Raw genomic sequence first — 26,219 nt, 5'->3', positions numbered from 1 at the left:
GCAAGCTTGTGGAAACTTAATTTAGTGCTTCTTTGTTATTGGCTTATGTTCCTGCTAAGTAGATGATGGAAAGGATCTCCTGATTTTAATGAGGAATTCATGGATCACTGCACATTGAGGTGTACTTAAACTGTCTTGTTCGTGTCTGTCTGTTTGTTTCTCTTCCCAAACTGTTGTGATTTTGAAAATCAGAAATTGCTCCAACAGGATTCAATCTGCCTGGCATGGTTTTAGGTCAATCTAGAGGTAGTACTGTAAGAATCAGACCGAGAAGCTATAATGTAAATGCTGTTAAAAATTTGATTGCGTTCTTCTGTTTGAAAAATCTCCATCAGCATGGAGCTCTAGAAGTTGCTTGTTTTCATTTAGTACCCTGTTGTGCTGTGTAAAATGGAAAGCATTTGGAGAGAGAACCTGGGGATGGTAATGAAAATAAAGCTGAAAAAATGTATCCAAGATGAGAGAGGCTCTGTTGGTATAAATTAGATTGAGTTGCAATGTCAGACAGACCATTTTGCACTGTGGGTCTTTAATAATGATGATCAGACTTTAAACACCATGATTGTTTTAGTCTGCATCCATGTTTAGCCTAGCTTGAGTGCAGACACTTTTTTGTTTTTTTTTTTTAACCATTGTGTTCACATGCTGTTCCCAGGAGTAAATTTGCAGTTGTGAATAGTGCAAAGCATTATTCACCTTGTGTGCTATTAGAATTCTGTGCAGCTGGGGCAGGAGCCAGCTCACTGTGGGGCTGGCTTTCTGGACGCACAACAGAAGCAACAGCTGAATTATGTGGCCACAGATAACAGCTATCAAGTCCCTTCTGTTGTGTTATGGACATGATCATCAGTGTGAGTCTTTCAGTGCCATCCTGGCCAGCTAGTTCAGCACGGAGAAAAGTCCACTTAGATGTAATCCTTGTGTTAAGATTGGATCAAGTACTGCAGTTAAGGATGATCTTTGGCCAATATTCTGTGATAGCCTTACTAGGTTTATTTGTATAGAAGCTGGAAACAAGGTCTAAATGGAGATTTAAGCTAATACTAAATTAGGTCAGTAGTGTAAGGAAGGATGGGGTGAGATTGTGTAGACCAGCGAAACCAAGCTAGGTCTGGGAAACATTTAGCCATGCTTACCATGCAGTTTCTCTTGGAGTTGCAAATATCTGTCATGAGCATCTTCACAGAGTAGTATTTTTAGTCCAACCACTGATTTCCATCTTAAACCTGCAGATAGGCTTTCACGTCCTGAGTCTAAAAAGCAATCACAGTTCAGGAATTATTAACAAAGTACATTTTCTTTGAAAATGCTGTTTTGAATTAAGGTGGGTTCCACTTACATTCCTACAGTATCTAGTTCTTGCTAGAATAGATGTGGGAAAATGGTTTCCTTTGGGAAAGGGCTATCCAAGTTCAAGTACCTCTTCTGTCAGTCAGTCAATTCTCAGGTGAGTGTGCTAAAACACTGTGCCTTCTGTCCTGTTGTCTCCTAGGGCTTTTTCACTTTCCGTAAAGAATTCAAAAAAGCAAACATTCTTAGGGCTATACCATGGTTAGTATGATCACTGGGGATGCAATAAACCCACGATCAAATCTTTTCTGCTCTTGGCTGTTAGCACAGAAAATGAAGACGATTTCTATTTCCATGCCTGTTATGGCAGAAAATCCTACTTCAAATGCTGCTTTTAATGAAGAACAGAATAGTCTTGCATTTCTCTGCAGTTGGAAGAGGCAACCATATGCCAGCTTTGCTTTGAATAAGACTGTATTTTAGCTTCCTTTTATTGTGGCTCTAGTTTTCTTGTTAGGTTGTATGGATTGGTAAGTAATAAGGAAGGGGGGAGAAAAAGAATCTCAGTGAAAAGAGAAAAAAAAAAAAAGAAAGCAAAGCAACAAAATGCAACAAAGGAGGAAATTAAAAAAAAAAAAAAAAAAAAAAAAAAGGTGAGACAGTACTTCTCATTTCATTACTCTTTCTTCACAGCCATATTCTGACATTTAGAACAACATAATATGCACGTCTCTGTTCATTAGGTTCCTCAGTACTACATAGTGACAGCCACAGAGGAAGGAAAAAAATGAAAATAAAAAGGAACAATCTTAAACATGAACTAACCTTTGCAGGCTAAATAACAAAGAAATGAAAGCAGCAAAAACAGCAAAGGAGAAATATATTTTCTGAAAGAGTAAACATAACGGAAATCATGGCCTTGAATTAAGTTATTCAAATAACTTTGTAAAGGGGAAAAGAGAATATTGAACCCGAGGCAAAAATAGCTAATTTTCTGCCCAGTGACTTGTTTGTTTTGCATGTGTATCTTTGAGATCTATTACTGATGTTTGAATCAGAGCAAATAACACAAGAAGTCTGCTGAAACAAGGGGAGGTATAAAGATGAGCAGGAGCTGATACAAATGCACAAAAGTGGAAAAGGCTCCTGTAGGAAAGCCTGTCTGTATTCTGGAAACAGGATATTTATGTGATTATATTTAAGCTATTGCATAGCAAACTGGTGTGTGTGTGTATGCTGCAACATAGTGTCAAATAGAAATATTAGCTTAGAAATATTAAATATTGGGGACTGTATCCTAATTTTACTAAGAGGTCAAGATATAGCAATATTACTTTGGATTCTAATGGTATAAGCTGCAATGAGGATGTTTTGATGGATCAAGGAGTACTTCTGATTGCAGGGTAATTGTTAGAGCTATATATAAAGAAAAGTATGATGAAATACAATTTTTCACAAATTAGTACAGGAGAAGAACATACAGTACTCTGAGATGATGTGGATTTCACTGAAATTTCTGAGTGAAACAAAAAAGAACAAGAAAGATGTCAGCTCTCTGGTGGTGGAAAATTTTGATTTTTCTTTTTTTCCACTTGTTTTAGTTTTTATCATATTCTTTTGGGGATATCGATTACACTTTGTTTGAAATGAGGAAATTAAAATTCTCAATTAAATTTTCTTTCCTGAAAATTTGGAGATCTGTGACTTTCCCTCAAAGCTGGGGAGAAAAAGTCAAAATGTGTAGCTTCTGACAAGTAAATCTGTTTGACACTAGTGTAATTGCATATTGCTGATTTTATTAATCCATAAAAGTAGGCTTAGTTCTAATTCTTGGGATTACAGGTGGGGAAAGTGTGACTCTTCAGACTTTTCTGTGATTTTTCCGAAGATCACCTCAACTAGTGGCAAAGGATTGAGGAAATTTCTTATTTTCTCTTCCAAGTTTCTGTGCCTTATATCTTCAGGTCTGCCTCTAAAACTACCAGATGTCAAAATATTCAGTGAGGAATATTCTTTGGTCTTTTAAGTCTGAATTTCCTCTGGCAAGCAAAGCATGAGTGTGCCAAGAAAAGATGAGGCTTGGAAAAAGATATAAGCAAATTTCTGTAACTGTCCAGCTGCTTCATAGATCAAGGAAGTCTGAAAGCTGAAGGTAGATGCAATTCCCACATCATATGGAAGGTCTCTACTCTGCTGGCACTGAAACTTTTCACTGACTTCGCTGTTATCTTTCATCAGGAGAGCAGTTATTTAGAAAGGTCCTGCATGCTTTCATGCTCACACCCCTTTCCTCTTCCTTTACCTTTTTCCCTCTTAATTTTTTATTTATTTGTTAAGCAGGGAGTTTAGAGACTCATTCGGAGGAGTAAGGGATGGCAGTGATGTGGTCTGGATCTGGGAGTGCAGCTGCCTTGTTGTCACCAATTAGCATTCCTGGGAGGGAGGAGATTGAAATTTTAGCATTTACAGAGCCCTAATTGGCTTTGCAAAACGTATGTGACTGCTGCTGCTCTGCCATCTGCAGTTGGCACTGTGCATATTGGCCTTCCCTTCAAAGAGGTACCCTGCAGGCTGGCACCTCCTGGCTGCATGGCACTGGCGTTGGTGTGTTTTGTGGGACTGAGGGGACATCTAGGTCAGGGTTCTGACAGCTACAGGGATGATGGAGCAGAAGGGAGACATGGTGTTTTATATGCACTGTCATTAACAGCTCTCCTCAGGATCTCTGGGTAGGGCAGAAGTCAGCATGAGGCTGTTTGAGGGGATGTTTGTATCAGTTCCCACTTTGTTGTGGGACTGTTATCACGGGGGTCATGGGAGGCTTGGTGTCAGTGGGCAGCACACCTGCAGGGGCCTTAGAATCTGGAGGCAGCTTGCTGCTGTGTGGCAGGGCTTGTAGGGAGCTATGTGAGGGATGCAACAACTTGGAGATAGAGCTAGAGTCACAAAAGGACTCAGAGCTGAGTTGGGCCTGGAGCTGCAAGGAGTCAGGGGCTGTGGTCTCAGCTCAGATATCTGCAGGGCCAGTCCTTGTGCATCTCAGGCATTAGGCACCTTCATGGGTCACTCCTCCATGTCCTCCATTTCTCTGTGGTGCTATTTATTTATATTGTGTCACTAAGATGTCTTCTGCCTGCTGGGGTTTGTATTTTAATAGCCTGAGTTTCTAGGTAGTCATTTGTGGGTAACAGGATGGGGATCTCGTTTTAGACGTAAAGCAATAAGTAGGCATGATGGAAGATAGAAAGCAGGAGATTAAAATGGAAGTGAGCAGGTAAAAAGGGAGGGTGCTTTTCTTCTGGAGCTTGTCTCGGTAAACTGTTAGTTTTTTCAACTATTTCTCCTGTCTCCCTTATCATCTGCATGTGACTCGTGTTTGTGCAGATTACACAGAATTGTAGGGGTTGGAAGGGACCTCTGAAGGTCATCTTGTTCCACCACTCTAATTCAGGTTCCCTGCAGTAGGCTAAGTGTTCTGTCACCCTCAAAGTAAAGAAGTTTTTCTTTGGTTTATCTATTGTTGAGGGATTTAACCGCTGTAGAAATGAAGAAACGTGCTTGTTGGATGTATATAATCTGTTCCTTAAACCTTTTCTTTGCAGCAGCTATTTGCTTACGTTCTCTGTATCCTTCTTTCGTGTTGAATGTATTGGGTAAGAGCCAGTTCCTCATGTGGCTGGTTCAAGGTGTGTAAAAGCCAGGGCAGCTTTTACCATGATGAGTTCTGTTCCTTTCCTCTGCTGTGCTGGTGCTAGCTTTCACAAAGATTATAGGGACTGAATTTCCTCAGTCCTTTATTTCTCTGCCAAATTAGTTGAAATTGGCTGATGAAAGTGAAAGTTGTCAAGGGAGTGGGGGGATGTGCATCTGAAGGCCTTGTTTCTTAGGAACCCAGGCTGAAAATAATAACATAGAGGTGTATAAATCAGAGTTTTTGTCAGATAAGAAGCATTGTGCCTCTTCAATTTACTGCAGTTTTAATGGGAAATGGAGGAGAAGATATACAGTGACCTGGCAGGGAGAAATGCAAAATAAATTAGCAGCAAAACTAACGGTCTGATAGTTTGTCCCAAATGTAGGTCTTGTTAAAAGAACCCATCATCTTGAAAGTCAGTTCATTAGAACATTAACAAAAGTGCAGGCTAAAATGTTTTGCTGGAAATTCTTTTTGCTAAAATTGCCTTCATCCCCTTGGCAAAATAATTTTATTCTAGAAGTGTCTGTTTTGGCAGGAAGGGAAAAACTGTTTATGAAAAGAGCTAATAAAACTCCTAAACCTGGAAGCGTTTCCATTCTGTCTATGACTTCACCAAAGTCATAGAAATGTTGCTTATTAGAGACACTTGAAAGTCTCCAGTTCGATCTCATCCTCAAAGCACAGTTATCACCAGCTGTGGATAATGTCAGCCATGATTTTGTCAGCCTCCAAGCATAGAGGCTCTGCAGATATTCTGGGTGGCCTATACCAGTGATGATCTTTGCTCATGGAGATCCTTTCCTGATATCTAGTCTAAGTCTCCCTAGCCACAGTTGGATGATCATTTGCCTATTTTTTTTTTTTTAATTACCTGCCGAAGCAAAAGTAGTTTGAAGTCAGACCAGTGGGTTGTATCCATGCACAGTTGTGAAAAGGATGAATAATTTCAGTTCTTACCAAACAGAGTAGAAAGCAGTGTACCACAGGAAGCAGAAATCACCTTGTATTCTGCAACAGTTTGTCTGCGAGTACTTCCTGTGTCAGTTTGGGCAAATACTTATAACAATTAAATCAGTTATTTTAAACACCCATTAAAGGAATCTTAAGTCCTCCCTGGGGTCATTTCACTTCTGTAAGTTTATAATTGTTTGAGACTAACAATAATTTCTTCTTTTGCCTTCAGGTGATTCTAATTCTGACAAAGCTATATGACTACAACCTGGGAAGCATCACAGAGAGCTCTCTTTGGAGGTATGGAGATAAATTGAGTTAATAATTACTATCTTACCTTTTAGATAGGAGCAGTCTGATACAATTCTTTTATTTAATTGGATTTTTTAAAAATTTGCTGGAATGTTTGTAGTTAACCTCTCTTTCTTTTATTTTGTACTTGAAGATGAAGAAGCTGAAGTTTTGATTGTTTTTTTTTTTTTTTTTTTTCAAACAGATAACATATTTCACGAACCTGCTCTCATTTTATTTCCCCTTTTTTGTCTTATTCAGAATAAAATTTATCAGTTGGTTTATTTTTAGAAGAACTCAAGCTTATGTCCTTGTTTATTATGAAGAATCTTATGGCTGTCTACTGCCCAAATGATACTTCTGAAAAGTCAGTACTGCTAAGACTGGGAAACTGTGATTAAAGTGGGCTCAAATGAGAATCACAGGTCTTTATTCAGAACTTGTAGTATTAGTACCAGATTTCAATGGATTTCAATCTGTGTGATTCTGGTGATTCTGTCTGTTATAGTGATTTGTAAGGGATGCCTTGATACTTCAATGACTTTAAGACATATCCTGCACTCTGAACCAAAGGCAAGGATTTTCTTGTGGTCTATTTCTCTATGGTGTTATTTGGATCCAGTGAGGGCAGATGGTATTTGTTTTTTTTATGTGTCTGAAAAATGGATCTAAGTTGTGTTTACTTCATAGTTCTTGTGGAAGCGTCAAGAGCCATAGTAGGTAAAGGGAAATTTATCTTGTGGTTTGATTTGCAAAGCACTGTTGGGCAGTCTGGGGAGATTTTATAAAGGCTGTTGATGGAGGTGGACTGACTACTGTTTCTCTCCCAACTGATGAAATAGCAAAACTTGTAGGATTTTCTTTCTAGTGATAGAAACATGCGGAATGATTAGCATTTTGTGATGCTGATTAAATTATTTCTTGTTGTGCTATGGAGATAATTAGACCTTCCTATTTTGTATAAATTGCTGGTAGGGCTTGAGGTCAAAAAGGATCATATTGTCTCTACTGCCCTTTGCCTTGTCTGATATGCGTGGTGAGGTGTCACAATGATTTCAAAAAGTAAACATATTGCATTTATGAATTTATTTATTCCCCCTAACTACCCTCAGCCATTTCTCCCTGAAAAATTAGTCATTGAGGAGAGCATGGTGTTTCACTCCCTGAAAAATTAGTCATTGAGGAGAGCATGGTGTTTCACTCTGTGGAGACACATCCTTCTCCATTGCTGACAGTGCTAAAAAATTATTTTTCTCTTGTGATGCAGTGCAGGATTGTGCTGAGGTTCTGGTTTAGGATTGAAAACAGAACAGCCACATCAGAGTGGAGAAAGTAACGCTAGAAGTGATGCATGAACTTGGGCAAAAAGTCTTGCCAATGAGCTTATGCTGTTTCCTGTTTCATAACTAATGTCTGTGAAGTTTGAATTTTACCATGTTTGAAAGGGGCAGATGTGCAGATGTCACTGAAGGATATACCTGGAACCTGCTTTGGCAGGGGGTTGGACTCGATCTCTGGAGGTCCCTTCCAACCGCTACAATTCTGCGATTCTGTGATACCAGCATCTGGAAGTTTGTCTGTGTAGCAAACCTACAGCTAGTGAGTGTAGAGCACTTTATTGGACTTTGGACTTCCTTAATATCAGAAAATGACATAAGAAAAGCTGTATTTTCTCTAACCTAGTATCTTGTTGCCAAAAAGCAATCTAAGAGAGAATATACAAACGGGATTTTCATATCTGACGGTTCCTTGTATTCTCCCAGCCTTCATTCATAGTGTTGAAATTTCAGGTCCTTCCTCACCCTTTGGTTTAAGATCTATCTGAATATTTTATTATTAATATATCGGTGTGTTTTTATTTGGTATGTAAATTGTTTCATTTTTTTAAATAGTTTCAAGAAATATTTACCACTGTGAAACTTTACTGGTATGAACTAACTTCCTTAGTATCTTCATCAGTGTTGTTAAAACTTTTAGCACTTGTGACATTTTGGAGCAAAGAATATTGTGGATTTGAGGAACTCTTGGCTTGTTTTGAACTCATCAGCTCTAGTTTTACTTGGTATCTGTCGCTTGCCATAACTTGTTTACAGCTGTGTGGCCAATCATCCAGAGTCCCTGGAGAAAGACTTTTCTGTAGGAGATGTCAGAGGAGAACCAGGATGGCTAAAACCCACGAGTGTTTCTCTGCAGTGCTCCATTATTATTCTCCATTGGCTCTTTGGTTCTTGTGGCTGCTCTGACTGTCGCTCACCAGCATGCTTCATTCTCTTAACTGAGTCCTGCTGCCTTACGTCAGCTGTGGGTGTTTATGCTGTGCTCTGTCCTGCGACTGGCTCTGCAGCTAGATCCCTGCTCACCATGCAGATATGTATTTGGATCACTAATAAATAACCTTCTGAAGATCCCCTGACAGCTTCTCTGTTCTTAGTATGATGGAAAGAAATGACTGAATGGGCATGTCTTATTATTTAACTCACCTGACAGAGAGGTTATTAGCCATTGCACCTCCTGGCTGCTTAAGTGATGTGTTAATTTACATTTCCTTGCTTGCTTCAAAAGGGTAGAAAAATTGAATTGAGTGAAAGGCAGAAACGTATCTTATACTTCAATTTATTTCTTCCCTCTAGCTTTGATGCTAAGGAATAGAAGAAATCATGATTTCATGTCTGGTTTGATTTCTGATGTCAAGAGCTCTGTTTCTGAGGAAAAAGACATATTCTGCACTGAAGAGAAATCTCTGCCTTGAGTACATGACAAAGAAATACCGCTCTCACCTCCTGTGGAGAGTATGTTCTCCAAAGGCTGATGAATAATGAGGGGCTGTTTAGTAGCATGTCACAGACACAAGTCATTTGTGCTATAGCTGATTATAAGTGCATCTGTCATTGTTGGGTGATTTAAGCAGTTTTGTGACTGATGAAACTGTAACCATCTATAACGTAACCATGCCATTGTCTACAAGATATGAATTTGTGTTACGTGTAAACGTACTACCACCTCTTAGAATGGCATTTCTTTACAATTTTTCAGCCAGTTTAACTACAGCTGGCTGCAGTGCTAATGGAAGGAAATTGTCCTTCTGAAACGACCTATGAATTAAGAGACCACTTGTGACAGACATAAAGGGATGAAATATAGCATCGGAAAGAAACAGAATCTTTACTATCTTCTTGAGTACTGAAGCTCAGAAGCTTGCCAGGCTTTGGGTGGCAAGTGAGCTGTTATTTCTGTATATGGCAAATGAAGCTTTGTATATGGCTGTGCCTGACTTTAATTATGCTGTTATCTTGACATACTTCTTCCAGCATTTTAGATGAAAGACTTTTATTTACATTTGCTATTCTTTTTATAGAAGAGGAGGAAAACAGAAAGGAGAAAAGATTATCTGTCACTGAGCAATTAACCGACTGTACTGGGTTTATTTCTCTTCCTGTCGTAGGTATCTCTCAGATTGCAAAAAGGATTAAGCTGTGAGAGTTAGAAAATGCGGTTTTTTACCACTAGAGTAAGATAAGCATACATTTCCAATTAATAAAAATGCCAGAACAGTGACTATGGTGTCCATGAGCTGCAGACAAGCTGGAGAAGACTAATTTATTTTTTTTTTGTATAAACATGATGTTCTTGAGAGATATGTAGGACCCTTTCTATTAGGATCTTTAGTGGCTGACAAGCAATACGTGCTGCTATTTGCCTCCTTCCTTTCATGTCATGTTTGGTATTTTTTTAGAAAGTAGCAGCAATTTAAACTTTTCATCCAGAAAGTAGGAAGATGTAGGGTTTGCTTGGCTTGCAAACAGTTATGCTCTAAACATGTATCTGTTGCTCTGCTTGTTCTGGCTGCTATTGGTGGTATTTCTACATTCCAACACTGTCCTTGAGCTTAACACTTCCAACTTGTACTGTACTGCTCCTGGTTCCTGCAATATGGAAGCTTTTACATGTATGCCATAAGGAAATCTCAAGGATTCTAGAAAAGATTCATGCCTCGTATAGATCTGGCTTTAACTTCCCATATAGAAAGCAAGGGATACATAAAGCACATCATCCTGCAATTCTATCCATTCAAGGACTTCAAGAAGATGGACTTGATATGTAAGCCAGCAAAGAAACAGATACCTTAGAGCATCGCCACTTGTAGGTATAGGAATAACCTTTATTTCTTTCATGGCTCTGCTTGATGAAATAAAGAATTCACTGAGTTGAATGCAAAGACACTATCTTTCACTCAGGAATTGTAAGCAATGTGTTTGTAGAGAATTAAGGCTATATCCTAATTATGTTCCTGTTCTCTACTGCTATCAGCTATTGCTGAAGACAAGGTGATGGGTAAAAGCAGACATAATGTTTAAGTACTATCAGTGTTAGCTCTGTATGATGAGTAGTCTTGTAGTCATCATCATGCAGGAAAGTGTTTTGGTGAAAACACTTATTAATGGAGATAGTTTTGCATTAGTATGTAATTTTCTTTCTCTGGACTAGAGAGTTCTTAGAGTGGGATACTTGAAAGGTTAGCAGTACCTTCTCCCTTTGAAGGTAATCTCGAGGAGAAGTCTGTTACTCTGTTGTCCTCCTGCACTTTGTATGATGTTTCCTTGCTTCTGTTTTGCAAATGGGCTCTTCTCCGTGCAGGTTTATTTTCTACCTGCTGAGCCACATTAATAAGGTCATAACCTACAATTTAGTGACACAGCATGCTCTGAAATAGCAGATTAAGTTCTTTTAGGTAGGATAGAGGAGAACCAAATCTGTATGTGTAGAACTGACAAAATGGGGAAAGAGAAGTCATTAAGTCCATTTTAACAAGCAGTATTGTGGGAAAGAGGAATATGAAAAGGGCTATTTGAAATGCTTTTATCCATAAATACAGTGTTCTAGTTGCTCAGTGTTGATAAATGCTACTACCTTATCTTCCATGAGCATTTAGTGAAATTTTAACTGTGGAACAATGACACTTCTTTGTCTTTTTTTGTTGTTTGTTTTCATTTTTGCTCCTGCAAACATATGAACCACTGGCTGTTCTGTGTGTATATGTGCTGGAGGGCATCTGCGAAGGAAAGGAAAAACGTCTGCACTCTCAGCTATTCACATAGGATGCAGTATCTTTTTACGGTTTGATCACAGTGGGAGATCTGGCTGTGCTGGATGCAAGCTTAGAACATGGATTTCGTACTCTGAATGTGGAGCTGCGTGCAGCCTTGTGGGATGGGATACTATTCAGCCAGCAGGACCCAAGAGACTTGGCAGTTTCCACAGCTATTGTTTTTTATCACAACTGTTTATTTTACCCTGGTGACTTACACTAATAAAGCCTCCTAGTGCAGTCAACTCCTGTAGTTAGCAGGCAAAACATCCCAGAAAAGTTTGGCAACTATCAAAACAAATTCCAATAAAGCTGGAGAAAGGGAAAAACATTTAAAAAACAAACAAGCAACAAAACACTTAAACAACTGACATCAAGTGCTTTAATTGGTCCTAAGTCAGCAGCATCCCGTTGAAATCATCCATATTCTTACCTTCCTGGAAGGAGAGAGCTAGGATATCCCTTGCACTTTGTGGCTTAAGTTCTGTATTTATTTTATCAATGTCAAATAACTTATGCCTTGACACAGCATGAAGAGTCATGCCCTGGTATTTTGAAGATTGTATTCAGTGGAGGATTTAGAGATGTGTTCCTCATTGCCTGGTCTGCATGTATAAAACATTCCATATTAATGACAATGCAAATTTATTAAGCATATTAGAAATGTGTTCTCTATTGCAGCCAGTCATGAAATGTAGGAGTGCTGTCAAGTAAATCAGAAGAATACCAATCCATTTTCTGTGTGAAAAACATGTAAATCAAGATAATGAATATTAATTCTGACATATATTATCAATATACTGTAAATAACAGATGCACAAAGTTCGTGCTGTTTTATAGACATAATGTTCAAATGCAGTTTGTTATTCCTCTGTAGATTAGAAGATTAACTTGCACACCTGTTTCCCTGACTGTACTTGTTTCTGAAAATGACACAGTTTAAAAAAAAAAAAAAAAAAAAAAAAAAAAAGAAAAAAAAAAAAAAGAAAAAAAAAGAAAAAATTGTAAATTGATCTGTGAGATGCATCCATTTGTTGTGGCTACATAATAAATGCAAACAAGCTAGACTGGAGCTGATAAGGCAGAACAAAGAAATGGTGCTGTAGTTACTGGTTTAGAAGCAGGGAGCAAAACACCCCTCATGTTCTAATTTTTTTTTTTTCTGCTTCCCACTGCACGCACATTTCTTTTTGAGAAGCTGTGTAAAATTGTAGTCGCCTTTTCAGAGTCTTCACTTATTGGAAAAATAATATATTTGGTTTTGAGCTTACTTACAGTTATGTTTAATGCTTTCTATACTAGCTCTGGGGTCTTCAGATCCAGGTATCAAATACTTGTGAACCTGTGCCCTGGGAGTTACAGAGACAAACACTGAAAGCTGCTTATTACTACAAAAGGAGCCAGATGAGTCTGTAGGTCTCTCTTGGAGGTAGTAGTAAAACATCTGGACAAAATGTACTGTAGAAATTCATATTTAAATAGGCACCTAGTTCTGAGTGCATTGCATTAACTGATGCTCTTTACACGAAAACAGGGTGATTTCCTTGGAAGTGGCCTTTTATTTTGATTTCTTTGATCTAATGTATATCTGTGTTCATATCTGTATGGATTCCTGTTTATTCCCTTCTGTTCTTCTTTAAAACCTGAGGTCCTAGAACCAAGTGACTGTTCATGATCACATCTGTTTTTTTGTTTTTTTTTTGGTGGTGAGAGAAAGGCTAACTTCCTGATTTTTCACGTGGTGAAAAGAATATTGAAAGTCTTCAACTGATATACAGATTTGCCTATCTTGGCTAGGAAGGCAAACCAGGAGGGAATGGGAAGGGAGTTGGAATGAGGTGGATACCTCCATAAACAGCCTTTTTTCACTACCGAATGCAAGGCTCATTAGCAAGACAATCCTCTGAAGTCTTTGCATCCAGCAATGTACAGAGCTTTGAGAGACTCTTGGAGATCTGTGTAGATCAACATCTTTGGACCAAAGTATGACATTGTTAATTTGGGTTCTCCTCTAAGAGAAGCTAATACTTGCAGAAGAGTAGAAAGAAGTGAGATTCAATAGCATTCCTGATAGACAGTCTGTTTCCTTTTTCCAGGAAAGGGACATCAACACAGAAGTGGATTTATGACTGTGGTCTGTGCAGCATTGCAGGAAAGAGCTACTAAATGAAAGAAACACTAAAGGCAGCAGCAAAGCAAAATCTCTGAGAATCACGGTTATATTTCTTCTTTATGAATAAGTGAAACATCTTTATTTTCCTAATAGTTTTTATATCTTCAGCTGCTTTGATCTTGTAGTTTCTGAGATATGAGGAAGGCAAAATCAAAGCATTTATCCTTCTCTCTCCATGGTAGCAGCACCCTTTTTTAGTACAGAGTAGGTAATGTGAAGCATTTGCAGAATTCTTCCTCCAAATGAATTTTCTACATTTTCAGAGGTGCTCTGCTATCTTCCCTAGCCTGCCTCTGGCACTGCCCAACAAATGCCAGCTATTATCAGTGTTAAACTCTTGATATGAATCCTACTATCTTCGGGATAATTTTTTTTCTTGCCCTACTACAGAAATCAGCTTATGCCCTGAAGCGTGAATTTTGAAGACATGCCACATTAACATGAGTAACTGTTTTAAAATATGTATTATAGGCTATTAAATTATCGGTCCTTTCCGGTAAGCACAACTGTGGTCTGTGAGACTGACCTCTTTTTGCTGCGAGCAGTGTGTGCTGACTACAGGCATTGTGGAAATATCATTTCTCTGCTTCCCTGCCAATGCTCAAGTGATGATGTGCTCTCTTGTTATGAGGCAGCATAAAATTTAAAGGCTAGTCACGATGGAGGTGGTAAGAAAGAAACTTAAAGACCTCGGTAAATTTCCCTTCTAAGTATTCCCTTTTCAAAGGTAAATGGTCTTATTCTTTGTAATCTCTCATTGTATGTTAACAGCTTTCACAATGCTGACTCTTTTGTAAGAAAAGCTCATTACAGTCCCAGTGCTTTATCTCTGTTAAAGGAGCCAAAGGAGGAAGAAGCCAATACATTTTTCTTCTATTTTTTCTTTAAACTACACCACCTACTCAGCACATATGTACTGTAAATTCAAGATATGGATGTTACTCAAAGCAAGTGTGATGTCACGAGTGTCTTAATAGTTTTTGATTTATTTCCCTAAGTGCTTTATTAAGATGATTCACGACAGCAATTTGAAAGCCAAAAGCAATCTTAACAGAACTGGATGAGTTATTTTTGATCTCCTGACTTTTCTTCCCCAATACAGTAATTTGTTTGATTGAGGCAGGAGGGTCCTGGATTCAGGATGGGAATTTTATTTCTTAGTGTTTCTATGTGAGATAATCAGGCCAGTTTGTGATCTGAGTGAGTAGAAGTATGAATGAACTTACTGTGATACAAGAGAGCTGCATAGTTCAGAGAACAGGACACTACCTGGGTTTGTGGTAATCGGAAGGTAAATATTTGGCATAATCAAGAATCAGCAAATTCAAAAGTCATCTGTGAGGAGTTTTCTCCTTGCAAGGCATTTCTAATGGCATTCTGCAAGGTAGAGTGGTATAGGATATTTGTATAATTAGTGTGGTAATAAATCCTACTAGTGTAATTTCCAAATTTTGTGACAAGCAGTATAGTGAATTGCTGTGACTTGAGATTGTCACAGTGATCAAATGGATTGGTTAGTGAGCCGGGCTGACCTTAAGAAATTTTAGTCTAACAAAGCATAATAGTAGGATAAGGGCTGACAGCTTTACTTAACCATACTGTATACAGTACAATGAAGAGCTATGATCAGGGAATGTGTAGGAGTTAGAATAGGCAGGGAACCGAGCATCATGTCCTGTTGTGAAGAGGCTAAAATAGACTGTTTTGATTGCTGAATATATAAACTAAGGAGACAGGAGTTGAATTTATAATGAAATTAAAACTAGATGATGTTTATGATTCTGATTTGGATTGATAGACTTTGTGACAATATGTAATTTCTAACTCCTCTCTGCAAGCATTATGGAATTTCTGGACAGAATTGAAAGAGAAATTGAAGGTTCAACAATGCGTCGTGCTGTCGAGGATGTTTCTGTGCAGCAGAAACAACCTAAACATGGCTACTAAAGATACCATCTGTGTCCCAGGAAGTCAGAGAATCCCAACTTTTGAAGGCTCTGATAGTATTCAAGGGAAATATGGATTCTTGTTTCTTGAAGTCTTATGCAGACATCTGTTCTTAGTAGATGTCTGTTCTGACATCATCAGAGATAATGTACTGAGCTAAAACTCACTTCTGTGCTGACACAAGATGTCCACCGTGATATTTTTATGGTAGCACAGGACCCTATATAGGTGAATTTTTACATTGCAAGTGATGCTGCTGTAATGTAGTTGCATCTCATACCTAAATTTGCTCATTTCCATTATCGTAAAATAATTTTACGTTACTGTTTCACATTTTCTATTCCAAATGATTCAATGCAGCACAAGGCTTGCATGGTGAAGTGCTAGTTTGAATTAAAGAATAGATGCAAAATATTACAACAGATCTGAAGCTGCTAATCTTAAAATGTGTTAATACAATCTAGTCTCAGAATATCCTAGGAGATCTTAACATTAAATGTCTCCCCTTAAGGTCATGCATTATAAAAAATACTTGAAATCACAGGTGAGCAGTTCGATGTGTATTATATGAATATTATTTTGGTAGGTGAAATAAAGAAAAGGAAATGTGTGATGAATGATGAAATAAAGTGAGCAAAACATGAAAAGTGTTGAAGCTGGGGTAGAAATCTCTTTTTTTTGTAGTGAAGACATACTAAAGTTTAGAAAACGTGCATGGGAAATCAGCTCTTCATCTAGTTGAAGCTGGTATTACTTCACTGACTTGAGTCAAACACCACACTCCACTGGTGTTTGATCTGCTCTGTAAGCGACTTCTGTCTGTAGGAATTAAAGTAGCATCAGCCTTATTGTTAGGTTTTTCTTACTGTTGGTGTTGTTTTGATAGCTATTACTGCTTAGCTATATAATGTCATCAAAACGCAGAGTAAACAGAAAAGGTGGTTGAAAATACAGTAAGTGCAGCTATAAAGACTATTTAATCTTTGTCCCATTAGAAAATAATGGTCATTCTTGTAATAAGTGTAATTTCATTGTCCATCCTCTCTATTAACACCATTAAAAAGCCATTGGGTTTCTCAGTTGGCTTCTCTTACATTCAAATGCTCTTTATTGTTTCAGAAGCTGCTGACTCAATTCCTTTAGAAAGTAGATGGAGTGAGATTCTCAGAGTAAACAAAGGTTGTTGATTAGCAGAATTGCTGTTTAAATTTCTTTGAAAAAAAAAAACAAACTTGCATAGATATATAGCAGTTTAGTTTTATATGTATGGATTGCTGTAAGTCCTCAAATATTGGTTAGGGCTTCTGGTCCCTTGCTTAGAGTGTTTCTTTACCAGAGATGATGCACCAACTCTATTGAGCTTTATCTGCTTCTCTAAAAGAAAGCTGAACTTCACTGAGGAATGGACATCTCCTAACAAAGTTATTGTGGTGTGTTCCTGATCCTGTGATTTCTGACCTAGTCTTCAGCTTATTACTGCTGCCTCTGAAACAAACTATTTGAAAGTGAACATTTTGCAGGGGAGGGAAGTTCAACATACCAGAACTGTTTTGTGTGTGCACATGCAGATTGCAATTAAAATGTCTTTAATTTCTACAAGGACTGCTCTGAAAGAAGTACCTCCTATGTCATGATATTGGCCCACGATGTCCAAAGTGGATGTTGGTGGTATGGCAATAGAGATTGAAACTTTCCACCAAGATTCTGTTACGTTTTGTTGCCATGTGAGAGAGAGATGGCAACAGAGGGGCCATTTGACAGAATGGTGTTTGATATGGACATGTATATGAAGCAAAGGTGTATCACTGAATTTCTCCATGTGGAAAAAAGATGACATCTGTTGACATACGTTGGTGTTTGCTGAATGGAGACCAAACAGTGGATGTGAGCATGGTGAGGCATTGGGTGATGCATTTCTAAAACAACAAATATCAAGTTGAGGTCCTTAATAGCCTTTTTTGAGTACATTTAGGGGGGGGAGTTGTTCTTCCTCCTCTGAACTTATCTAGCATTTGAACAAATACAAACTTTTAACATTTGAAACTGTGGACAGCTAAAAAGTGAGGGCTGAATTAGTGCTTGAGAAGTGAGAAAATTTCTGTGCCTTTTAGCTATCCAGTCAGTTCATTTTCCGTACACCTCTTTATGTATGTCATGTCCTGCTGCGTGATGAAAGCAAATTCCATCAGCTGTATTTTATCTTCTGGAATTTATTTGCCTCTTGCCATGTTTGATAGAGTGCCCTATGGAAGTAAAAGGAAAAAAATAAGTAAATGACTATAAATTTGCACTTGTTTGTAGCCTTTAGGGCCAGGAGCTCCATATGGAGGTGGAAAACAGAATGTCTTTGAGTTTTACTGATCGCTCTTAAGCATTGCATTATCCATTTAAAGAATGGAGTAATTAAAAAGGAAGGCTTTGGAAAGCTCCAGTGATTAATAAGAAAGAATTTTGGTTCTTTGGTGAACTTGTACTGTATAGATTTTGTAACATGCTGCTTACTGGAAAATGTCATACCATCGGCTAAGTTGGTGGTCCTGTATGTATTGATCGCTATAGCATTTTCAGGTTGTCCGTGTTATTCTACTATCCCCAGAAATATTTCTTTTCAGAGTGGTAGCAATGACCTTGACTAAAGATCCCACTGCTTGGGACACATGACCCAATGCAGCAGGGACTCCTGTTTAATTAATGTGCCTGAACTCACACTAAGGACCTTGTTGGTTTAGATTTCTAAATGTATGTAATGATGATAGTCCTGCCTTCTTCTGGTTGAATGTGATGTAGAGAGAATTGAATCTACCTCCTTTCTGGTTTGAGAAATTTGACTTCTCAAGAAATAGCCTCACAAAAATACTAGTAGAAATACTGTTCTGAAAGGTAGAAACAGAGTTCTAGCAAGCTGTGATCTTACTGTCCTGAGAATATCAGAAAGGCAGCCTTAGCTTCTGCAGGAGATTTGATGTCTGGTAAGATGAGTCAGCTTTCACTGGCTGCAAAATTTCGGTGGTGGAGAAAGAAGAAGGTTGAGGGGAAGGCAAGTCACATAGTTACTACTAGCAGTGTTTACAGGTAACATCATACATGGAATGATACCAGCATTCACTTTCCCTATTTTGCCCATAACTTCTTAAAGCATTGAGCCCTCTGTTAAGGGCTTTGAAGATCTACTCTTGATGGTAGGATTTCTGTTAACTGGAAAACGCTACATAGGCTATAGCTCAGTCTGGCATATGGGGAGAATGCACATGAGATGTGGTATAGAACTGGTTGCATAATTCTGTTCATTCTGGGTCCTGTTTTATTGCATATGGGAGTCAGTGTCTTCCAGCTGTATTTAATGAGCTCAAATCCATTCAAAAAGTGGGAGGAGAATACTGATTACATCAGCAATTTCTCAGATGCTTTTAAAATATATATGTATGTATTTGGTCTACACTTTTGACAGTCATGTACGTACCTTAGCATCTCACTGGGCATTGCTGTCTAGTTCTCCTACTCATGTTTATCCCTTCATTTCTTCTCCAAAATGCTTCTCTGGTCTCCCTACTTCTGTCCTTTGAAGAACGTCATTATTTTCAAGAAGTGTAAGTGCTGGTCTGAAAGCTACATACTGTATTTATAAGCCTGGTACTTTGCCAAATGCAGATATGTCATAAATATGACTTCTCAGTCCTAGAACTCCTAATATCCTTCTAGGTAATTATATATGACAATTAGAATCTCTTGTGAACTGTCATTAAGTTTGTGGAAAGTTTTGATGTAGAATTCAATAAGATTTGGCTCAGGCTCATTGCCAGTTTTTCCTATCTGAAAGAAATTTTCTGCTTTCTTTTGTGCTTATCTGTAAATGCAAAATAGTTCTTATAAATCAAATTGGCATTTGTAAAATGATATGTTCTTTTCTGTTTATTTGGGTACCTATGAGTTACACACCTACTGTAAAAACGGGACTGTTGCATCTGAAAATCTAGTAAGTCAAACACATACAACAGTGAGCCCAGTGCTCACCAATGGGGAAGGCAGAGCTGCTGGCACTTCCGGCAATGACTCTGTCTGCTGCCTGGGATGAGTTTAAACCATTTGCTGTTGTCACCTGATTTAGGTGAAATTTGAAGTGTTATGGGTAGGGGCTGAAGTTAATGATCAAGGTTATCGAACAGGTAGGGATTCATGGAGCATCAAGCTCACATGCCTTGGTAGTATGTATCAGCTTATTGTCTAACAGATTGGAGATGCTAAGGCAGAGGTAAACTCTAAGGAAGAATTTGACTCAGGATAAAGGATTTCTTATACTTCAATGTCTGGCAATTGCTGTACTGTATCAAAGAAATTAGGTGGTTGCATGTGGGAAAACTTGATTGATGAAGAGCAAAAGCAGCTATCCTTGCTGATATGTTACTGGAATCGTTGCATCTTCTCTGGGAGACAGAGGAGAAGAAATCTTCAGGTATCCTACACTGAGCGAGCCCACATCCTGCTCCCCTAGAGCAAGGTGCCATGGCCTCTCATTGCTTCATGGCTTCGATAGTGGGTGTGTGTAGTTGTATTTTTTTATTTTTTATTTTTTAAGTCACCAGCTACACCCAGTGTGTGGTTTCTAAAAGCAGAAAGTAAGCTGTAACACTGCAGTAGAGCTGTAGTAGAGAATAATGGAAGGTGAATCTTGCCTGTCCTGCTAAAAAACAGAAGCTTGCTGTTACTAATGCACTGAATTCAAAGCAATTTTTTTCATAATCTTGGAGTTTATTACTAGTTGTAATGTCCTAATGTAAACAAACTGCAGAGACTTATTCTCGGTAGGAGCAGGGCTGGCAGCACTATTTTTACACAGTCCTGTGAAAACACAATTCTACCATTCAAAGACCTGACCTTGCTGGCCTCTGAATCAGGCAGAATGTGTCAGCACTAACAGCTGATGTAATGCCCAGTGGTACAAGTAATGAAGATGCACTGATAGCATTGCCTTTCTGCCAGAGCCCTAGAGAAGATGAGTAAGAATATCTTAATTTGTGATGAAAAGACTGTTCTGGTTGTTAAAACTGTGGAGAGGGCTACTCTAGAAATTAAGAAAGGAGATCTTTGCTCAGCTCCTCAGGCAGAGGTGCATGATTTACTGTTTGTGTTCCAGTGCTGTAATTTGCTGCACTCTTGACTGACTTCTTGGGATTCATAATTTATTGTGTTTAGTTACCAGTTCTTTCCCTAAAGCAGTCACTTTTGCCTACCCTACCGGTGCTGCTGATCAGACTGTCTATTGTCTATCAATTGCCACAAGAATGACTTCTGTCCATCTTCTCTCCCAGCTTTTAAAACTAAACTTTATTCTCAGCTTCTCCTTCATTTCCTACATCTCTTGTTTGCTCAGCCAAAGATTCATATTCAGCAATTCCCGAAGGTGTGTACTGTCTTAGTCCCTTGATTCATTTTGGAACAATTCCCCAACTGGTACAAATCAGTGGGATTAATGTAGGTATGCTGATTAGCTACTACAATAACTATGTCCAATTAGTTGAACCAGTATCTCCCTTCTTGAATACCCAGAGGAGTCTTCTTATTTGAAGATTTTATTTAGGCGAGTTAGGAATTGAGCGTTATGCATAAGTCCGGTGCGCAAAGGCTGTTCAGCCTCTGATTTAGATCAACAGCCTCAACTCATGGGGACAAAAGAGACTTAATGTTTGAGAGGTGACAGTACAATTGCCAAAGAATTTCATTTCTCCTTCTGTACTGTTTCCCTGTAGAGTAAGATTCCTTTTCCTGCTCACCTCGTCATAGCCCTCAGAAAGTGAAGGTCCTTCAGGATAAAGCATACTGACAGAACAGAATCAGGCATTTTACCCTGGCTGTCCATTTCTCATGCAAGAGCCTATCCAATCTTAGCTGCTTCCTATATCTGATTTTTATTGTCTATATCTTACTGATAATTGAACTTTTTCAGGCTGTTCTCTTTCCCTTCCATTTATGGACCAGTAAATCCTTTTTGTTACACTGGAAAGGTGCAGTTTCATTTTCATTTTAATGAACTGCTGCTAGGAGAGCCCTTCCCTTTTTGAACCCAGTCTTTGTCATCTTGATTGGTCAAATTGCCCGTGAGTCTATTGCTCTCCATAATCATGAGTGTTGTTGCGTTGTTAAACACCTCTTTCTATCATATCCACAAGCAGAGCTTGAAGGGCTAAAAGAGAACATTGCTCCACATTAGTAAGACACATGGTGGCTCAGAAAGCTTTTCTCAGATGGAGAAGGCCCCTAAATTAAAGTTTTCTATCATTTGAAAATGACTGTATCTGTGTTTGCCTTGTCTAAAAGAGGATTTGATTTCAGTATATTGGTGGTTGTGGCAATACCAGCCCTAGCTGTTGTTTCTGTAGCTGTCTGAGCATTAGAACATCAGTACTTCAGCTGACTATTTTGCTATAGACTATCCTCTCCTTCCACTACTGCCTGGACGTCTTATATTTCAGCTGGGTACCTTCACAGAATGAACTAATCTGTTCCTTCTGACATTGTACCAGGAAATTCTTTTCTGGAGTCTTGCTCTGAACAGTTTTTGCTTTGGCATTTTGTAAGGTGAAGGCAAGTGTCTGAAACATTTCAAGGTGACCCTGCAGATGACTGAATTTCAGTTTTATCTCTGATCTTTCAATGTCTTCCCACCAACCAATCCACCCTTCACCTCCCCCTCACCCCTTCACTTTCCAGGCAGAAGTAGAAGCCTGTAAAATAATGATTATTCAGGCAGTGACAGTGCAGATGTCAGTTACTCTTTGTGGTCTCTCCAGGACTCCTTGAGAACTTGGGATTAAATGAGAAACTTAGGTCATGATGAAATTAGTCAGTTGGCTGGAGATAGGCAGTTCCTGTTTGGTGATGAATTTTACATTTCTGAAACTGTTTAGTCATAAACAGACTGTGAAACTTGTCACCAAATGACAGGCTGGCTAGGATGTTGGGATGTGTACCTGGAGGATGTTTAGATTCTGCCCAGAAATTGACCCCTAATGTAAAACACCATTAGGGAAAAAACTCATTTTATAATGGAGAAGATCTACTAGGACATATTACATTTCTTCATGGGTGAGAAAGTAACAGATGGTCTTAATCTTGGTGTCTGCCAGCGAAGAAAGGCTCCATCAGTGACATGGAGATGCTACAAGATCTTGTGTCACCGTGTTCCTTAGAGGTTCTGGTTCAAAGATCCAAATGCTTCAGCTTTTTTTTTTTTTATTATTTATTTTTTATTTTGCAATAATGCCAGGAGTCACCAGCTGCAAGTTACAAAGGAGGAAGAGCAAGGGGGTTGCTTTTCTCCCATTTTTGGATTCAATTTGCTTTGGGTCTCACAGAATATTTTTCTGCCTCCCAGCAATATGAGTCTTTCTGCCTCCTAGCAGCTGTGAATATGCAGGCTTTTAGCATAATAAGATTATCCAGAATCCATGGGTGTAGGCTTCTCAGTCTGCTGAGCAACTTCCGGGCTCAAATTATGATACGCATTAGTTATGTACCACTTTTCCTGTGACAGAAACTTAATTTTGAAGCTCTTACAAGTAGTGAAACTCCCAAGAACTAGGATCTTGTTTTTACAAACATGTTGGTAATTACATATCCTCCGGTGCCATATGTGTAGTAACTGTTAGGTCACAGCCTGCACCAGTGATTGAGCATTTGGTGAAGGGGCATGGCCAGCCCTGGGAGCACAGGTGCAAATAGTTCATCTGTGTGAGACCAGAAGGAGTGGACCCAGGATCTGTCTCTCCCTAACCTTATTTAAGGACTGGCAGCCAAGAGGGAAACATCTCTACTTACAGATTGCTTCCATCTGGGAGTTTTCCAGTGAGTCCTTGTATTTGAAGTGGAGTAAGCTATTTCTTCCTTATTATCAGATTGTGACTAATACCTTTCTTAGGTTATCTGAATACTATATACCTCTATTTTGTATCATACACCATATGATAGTAAAATGAATACCCTTTTGTGTCCAGTTTTGATCAATTTCATTTTTAAAAGAGTATGTTAACTGCAGAAGGTTTAGAAAGATGTAATTAGAATGGACCAATATATGGATTTATATGGAAGTAAAGATTGAACTGGCCAGAAATCTTGACTGAGAAATATTATATTTTGATCATACACTTAAATATTTTTGTGGAACCTGGGAACCTTATGAAGATTCCACTGATAAAGGGTATGTAAATCTGAGGCACTGTGCTGCTGATACTGGTCATGGTAATGCTAAAATGTTTTCCTGCATAAGCACAGGTAAGGTGGGCCATGCTGGAAGTGCCATTGAAATGGATTGCAGGTATTTCTTCTGCATATATTGTTACTGTCCTGGAAAGCTGAGCTGCCTCTGCAGGAGTAACAATTATTCTTACTGAGACACACATAATACCCTTGTCAATAGCTCACAAGGTTGTTCACACAAGGTTCAGTATTGTCTATATTACTCAGCAACCTTTGGTATGACTGTATGGAGGCATAAGTAAACCTTCCCCCTTTGGTGTCTGACACTTTTCTCATTTGATTGACATGCCTCCATTGAAGCTGACTTGAAAAGTGTTTGCACTTGAAACAAGTGGAGCAAATTTTAGCTTGTCTAAAATGGTCCCTCTTGTTAAATGTTAAACTGACCTTTTCAAGAGAAATTTACTTGATAGTTCTAAGTGAGGACCTGCTTTAAGCTAAACCTGTCACTACAACATGATTAAATTCACTTAAATGTACATTAGTTGCACATATTATTAATGGAAATTGAGATCAGCCTAAATTGTAACCATAAATTTTAAAACAGAAGGAAAAGAATGGAGATGGGGGGGAAAAAAAAGCACACGATGCGAAAGTTAAGGTGCTGTATTCATTGTAAGTGTAGATAGGCTGAACAGGAAACTTCGTTCTCAATCAGTGAAAAATCATGGGCTATTTTCTGTGTATTTATGGTGTTTCATTTTTAATCCATGGAAGAAGGGTGATTTTTTTTTCTTTTTTGGCAGAGTTTTGATCTGTGGAGACCTAGGGGAATTGGTCATGGTTATCTGGTCTTATTTCACTGGCTGTTGGACCTTTAAGTACCAAATTATTAGGTTTCTGGCTATCTGTGTGATAGATGTAGGCAGCGTGTGGATGTATGTTGAAAGTGGGTTTCTGGAGATACCTTTTGACACAAGCATGTCTGCTCTTCTAGCTGAACTTCACCCATTCTTACTGCTTTCCCTTCTCTACCATCTAGTATGGCAGTTCAGTGCTTGGCTGCTGTGGCAGGTGCTTCTTGAATTATCTACCCTAAGTGGGTCATAATAAAACTAAGTTGAAGACTATCCATTTTGTGGAGGCATTTATCAGTGACTTTCTATCAAGCAGAAGGACAGGACTTGGCAAGCATCTCCCGGACAATGGTCCAGTGACTTAGGGAGGTTCTTCTATCTGAGGGAATTGGCTTTACGTAGCTGTGCGATCTTTGTAATTCGAGAGTGCAGATTGGAACCTTTTGCAGTTAATAATTCTTGTTGTACCAGACTTGGCTTCCATGCATGTGAAATTAGCATGACTTTAGCCAGCTGTTCTGGGACACAGAGTACTTCAGTGTGGCGCTGGATAATACTTAATAAATATATTTGTTTTTGGGCTAGAGGCTAAGTAGGATGCGTTACCCACAACCTGGAAGTAAATGTTAATATCTTGTCTATCAAATGTACGAAATATTTTATTTTCCACTGATGCAATCTCTATTTCCCACAGTAGGAATGTAGTGGGCCCATATAGTATGCACCAACACCTATTCCTTCTCCAGTAGAACATTTATCAGTATGAATGTAGGCAGTCTGAGTCTACTGCACTAGTGCTGGTTGCATGAGTGTGTTAGCCTGGAACTGTTTGACTTTGCAGAGAGCATATGCATGGCATTGCACACAAATTCAGGGATTTCCATGGCTCTTGAGGTCATGTGTGAGATTTGAGGGGAAAAGTAGACATTTTAAGGTCTTCCATAAAGGGAAGAAATCAAATTGACTAGAGGTTATAGAGCTGAGGTAATGGAGAACTGTAGACATGGTACACTAATTGCGATTACAGTCTTTAGACTCATTACTATAGTAAATTTAGCTATTTTAAATTAGTGCTAATTTAACTGATGGAAAGGAGGCTACTGGATGTTTCATAGAAGGCCTCTAAGAATGCAAAGATGACGCTTTTCATAATTTGAGGAAGATGATAGCTGGCAGAAGTGGTTCAAGGTCAGATAACAGAAATTGCTGCCAATTATCTTTGTACTGCAATTTTATTTGCTTACTAGTTAAATAGAACTAGCTTTCAGTGACTGAAGAATGCACCATTACAGGTGGGCTAGCAAAGCTGAAATCTGCTGACTTTCCAAGCACTTTGAAAGACTTGTCTGCATTCAGGGAATTGCTGGTGGCTGAGGATGGTAGGTCTGTACGATTACAAGGTGGAAGGACAATTCAGGTGTCTGGCTAAGTTCCTACTGGAAACATAACTTTAATGACTAGATTGTATAATTAATGTCTTTGGGCACCTGTAGCTTTGGAAAGGCTCTTCTTGTTTTAACTGTAAATAAATTAAAAGCAGGTGGCCTGGGGAAAAGATCTTCTGGTCCAGTTTCATAGTTTTTTATAAAGGCACTTGTATATTAGTTTTGAGTAATGGAAAAAATGTGACCCATCAGTAATAATTTTAGTATCAAGGAGTCTTGTCAAAATCTTTCAATCTACAGTCCTTATTTTCTCAAAGCCAGAGATATATGCAAGATATCTTTTTGCAGTACA

At 38.6% G+C, this 26,219-nt stretch overlaps 1 protein-coding gene across 1 annotated transcript in view; it reads left to right on the top strand.

The window, feature by feature from the left end:
* LOC306946941 (VPS10 domain-containing receptor SorCS1-like) overlaps positions 1-26,219 on the top strand; it is a gene marked incomplete at both ends in the record, with an annotated part of 267,367 nt that overhangs the window by 79,822 nt on the left and 161,326 nt on the right. Inside the window, one exon of the mRNA XM_079536080.1 lies at positions 6,171-6,238. Within this exon, the coding sequence (XP_079392206.1) occupies positions 6,171-6,238 (68 nt within the window). The remainder of the gene's footprint in view (positions 1-6,170; positions 6,239-26,219) is intronic.

This window comes from Tetrao urogallus (genome assembly GCF_951394365.1).
Source record: "Tetrao urogallus genome assembly, chromosome: 5".
Classification (NCBI taxonomy): Eukaryota; Metazoa; Chordata; class Aves; order Galliformes; family Phasianidae; genus Tetrao; species Tetrao urogallus.
This window is presented reverse-complemented; position numbering and strand designations above follow the sequence as displayed.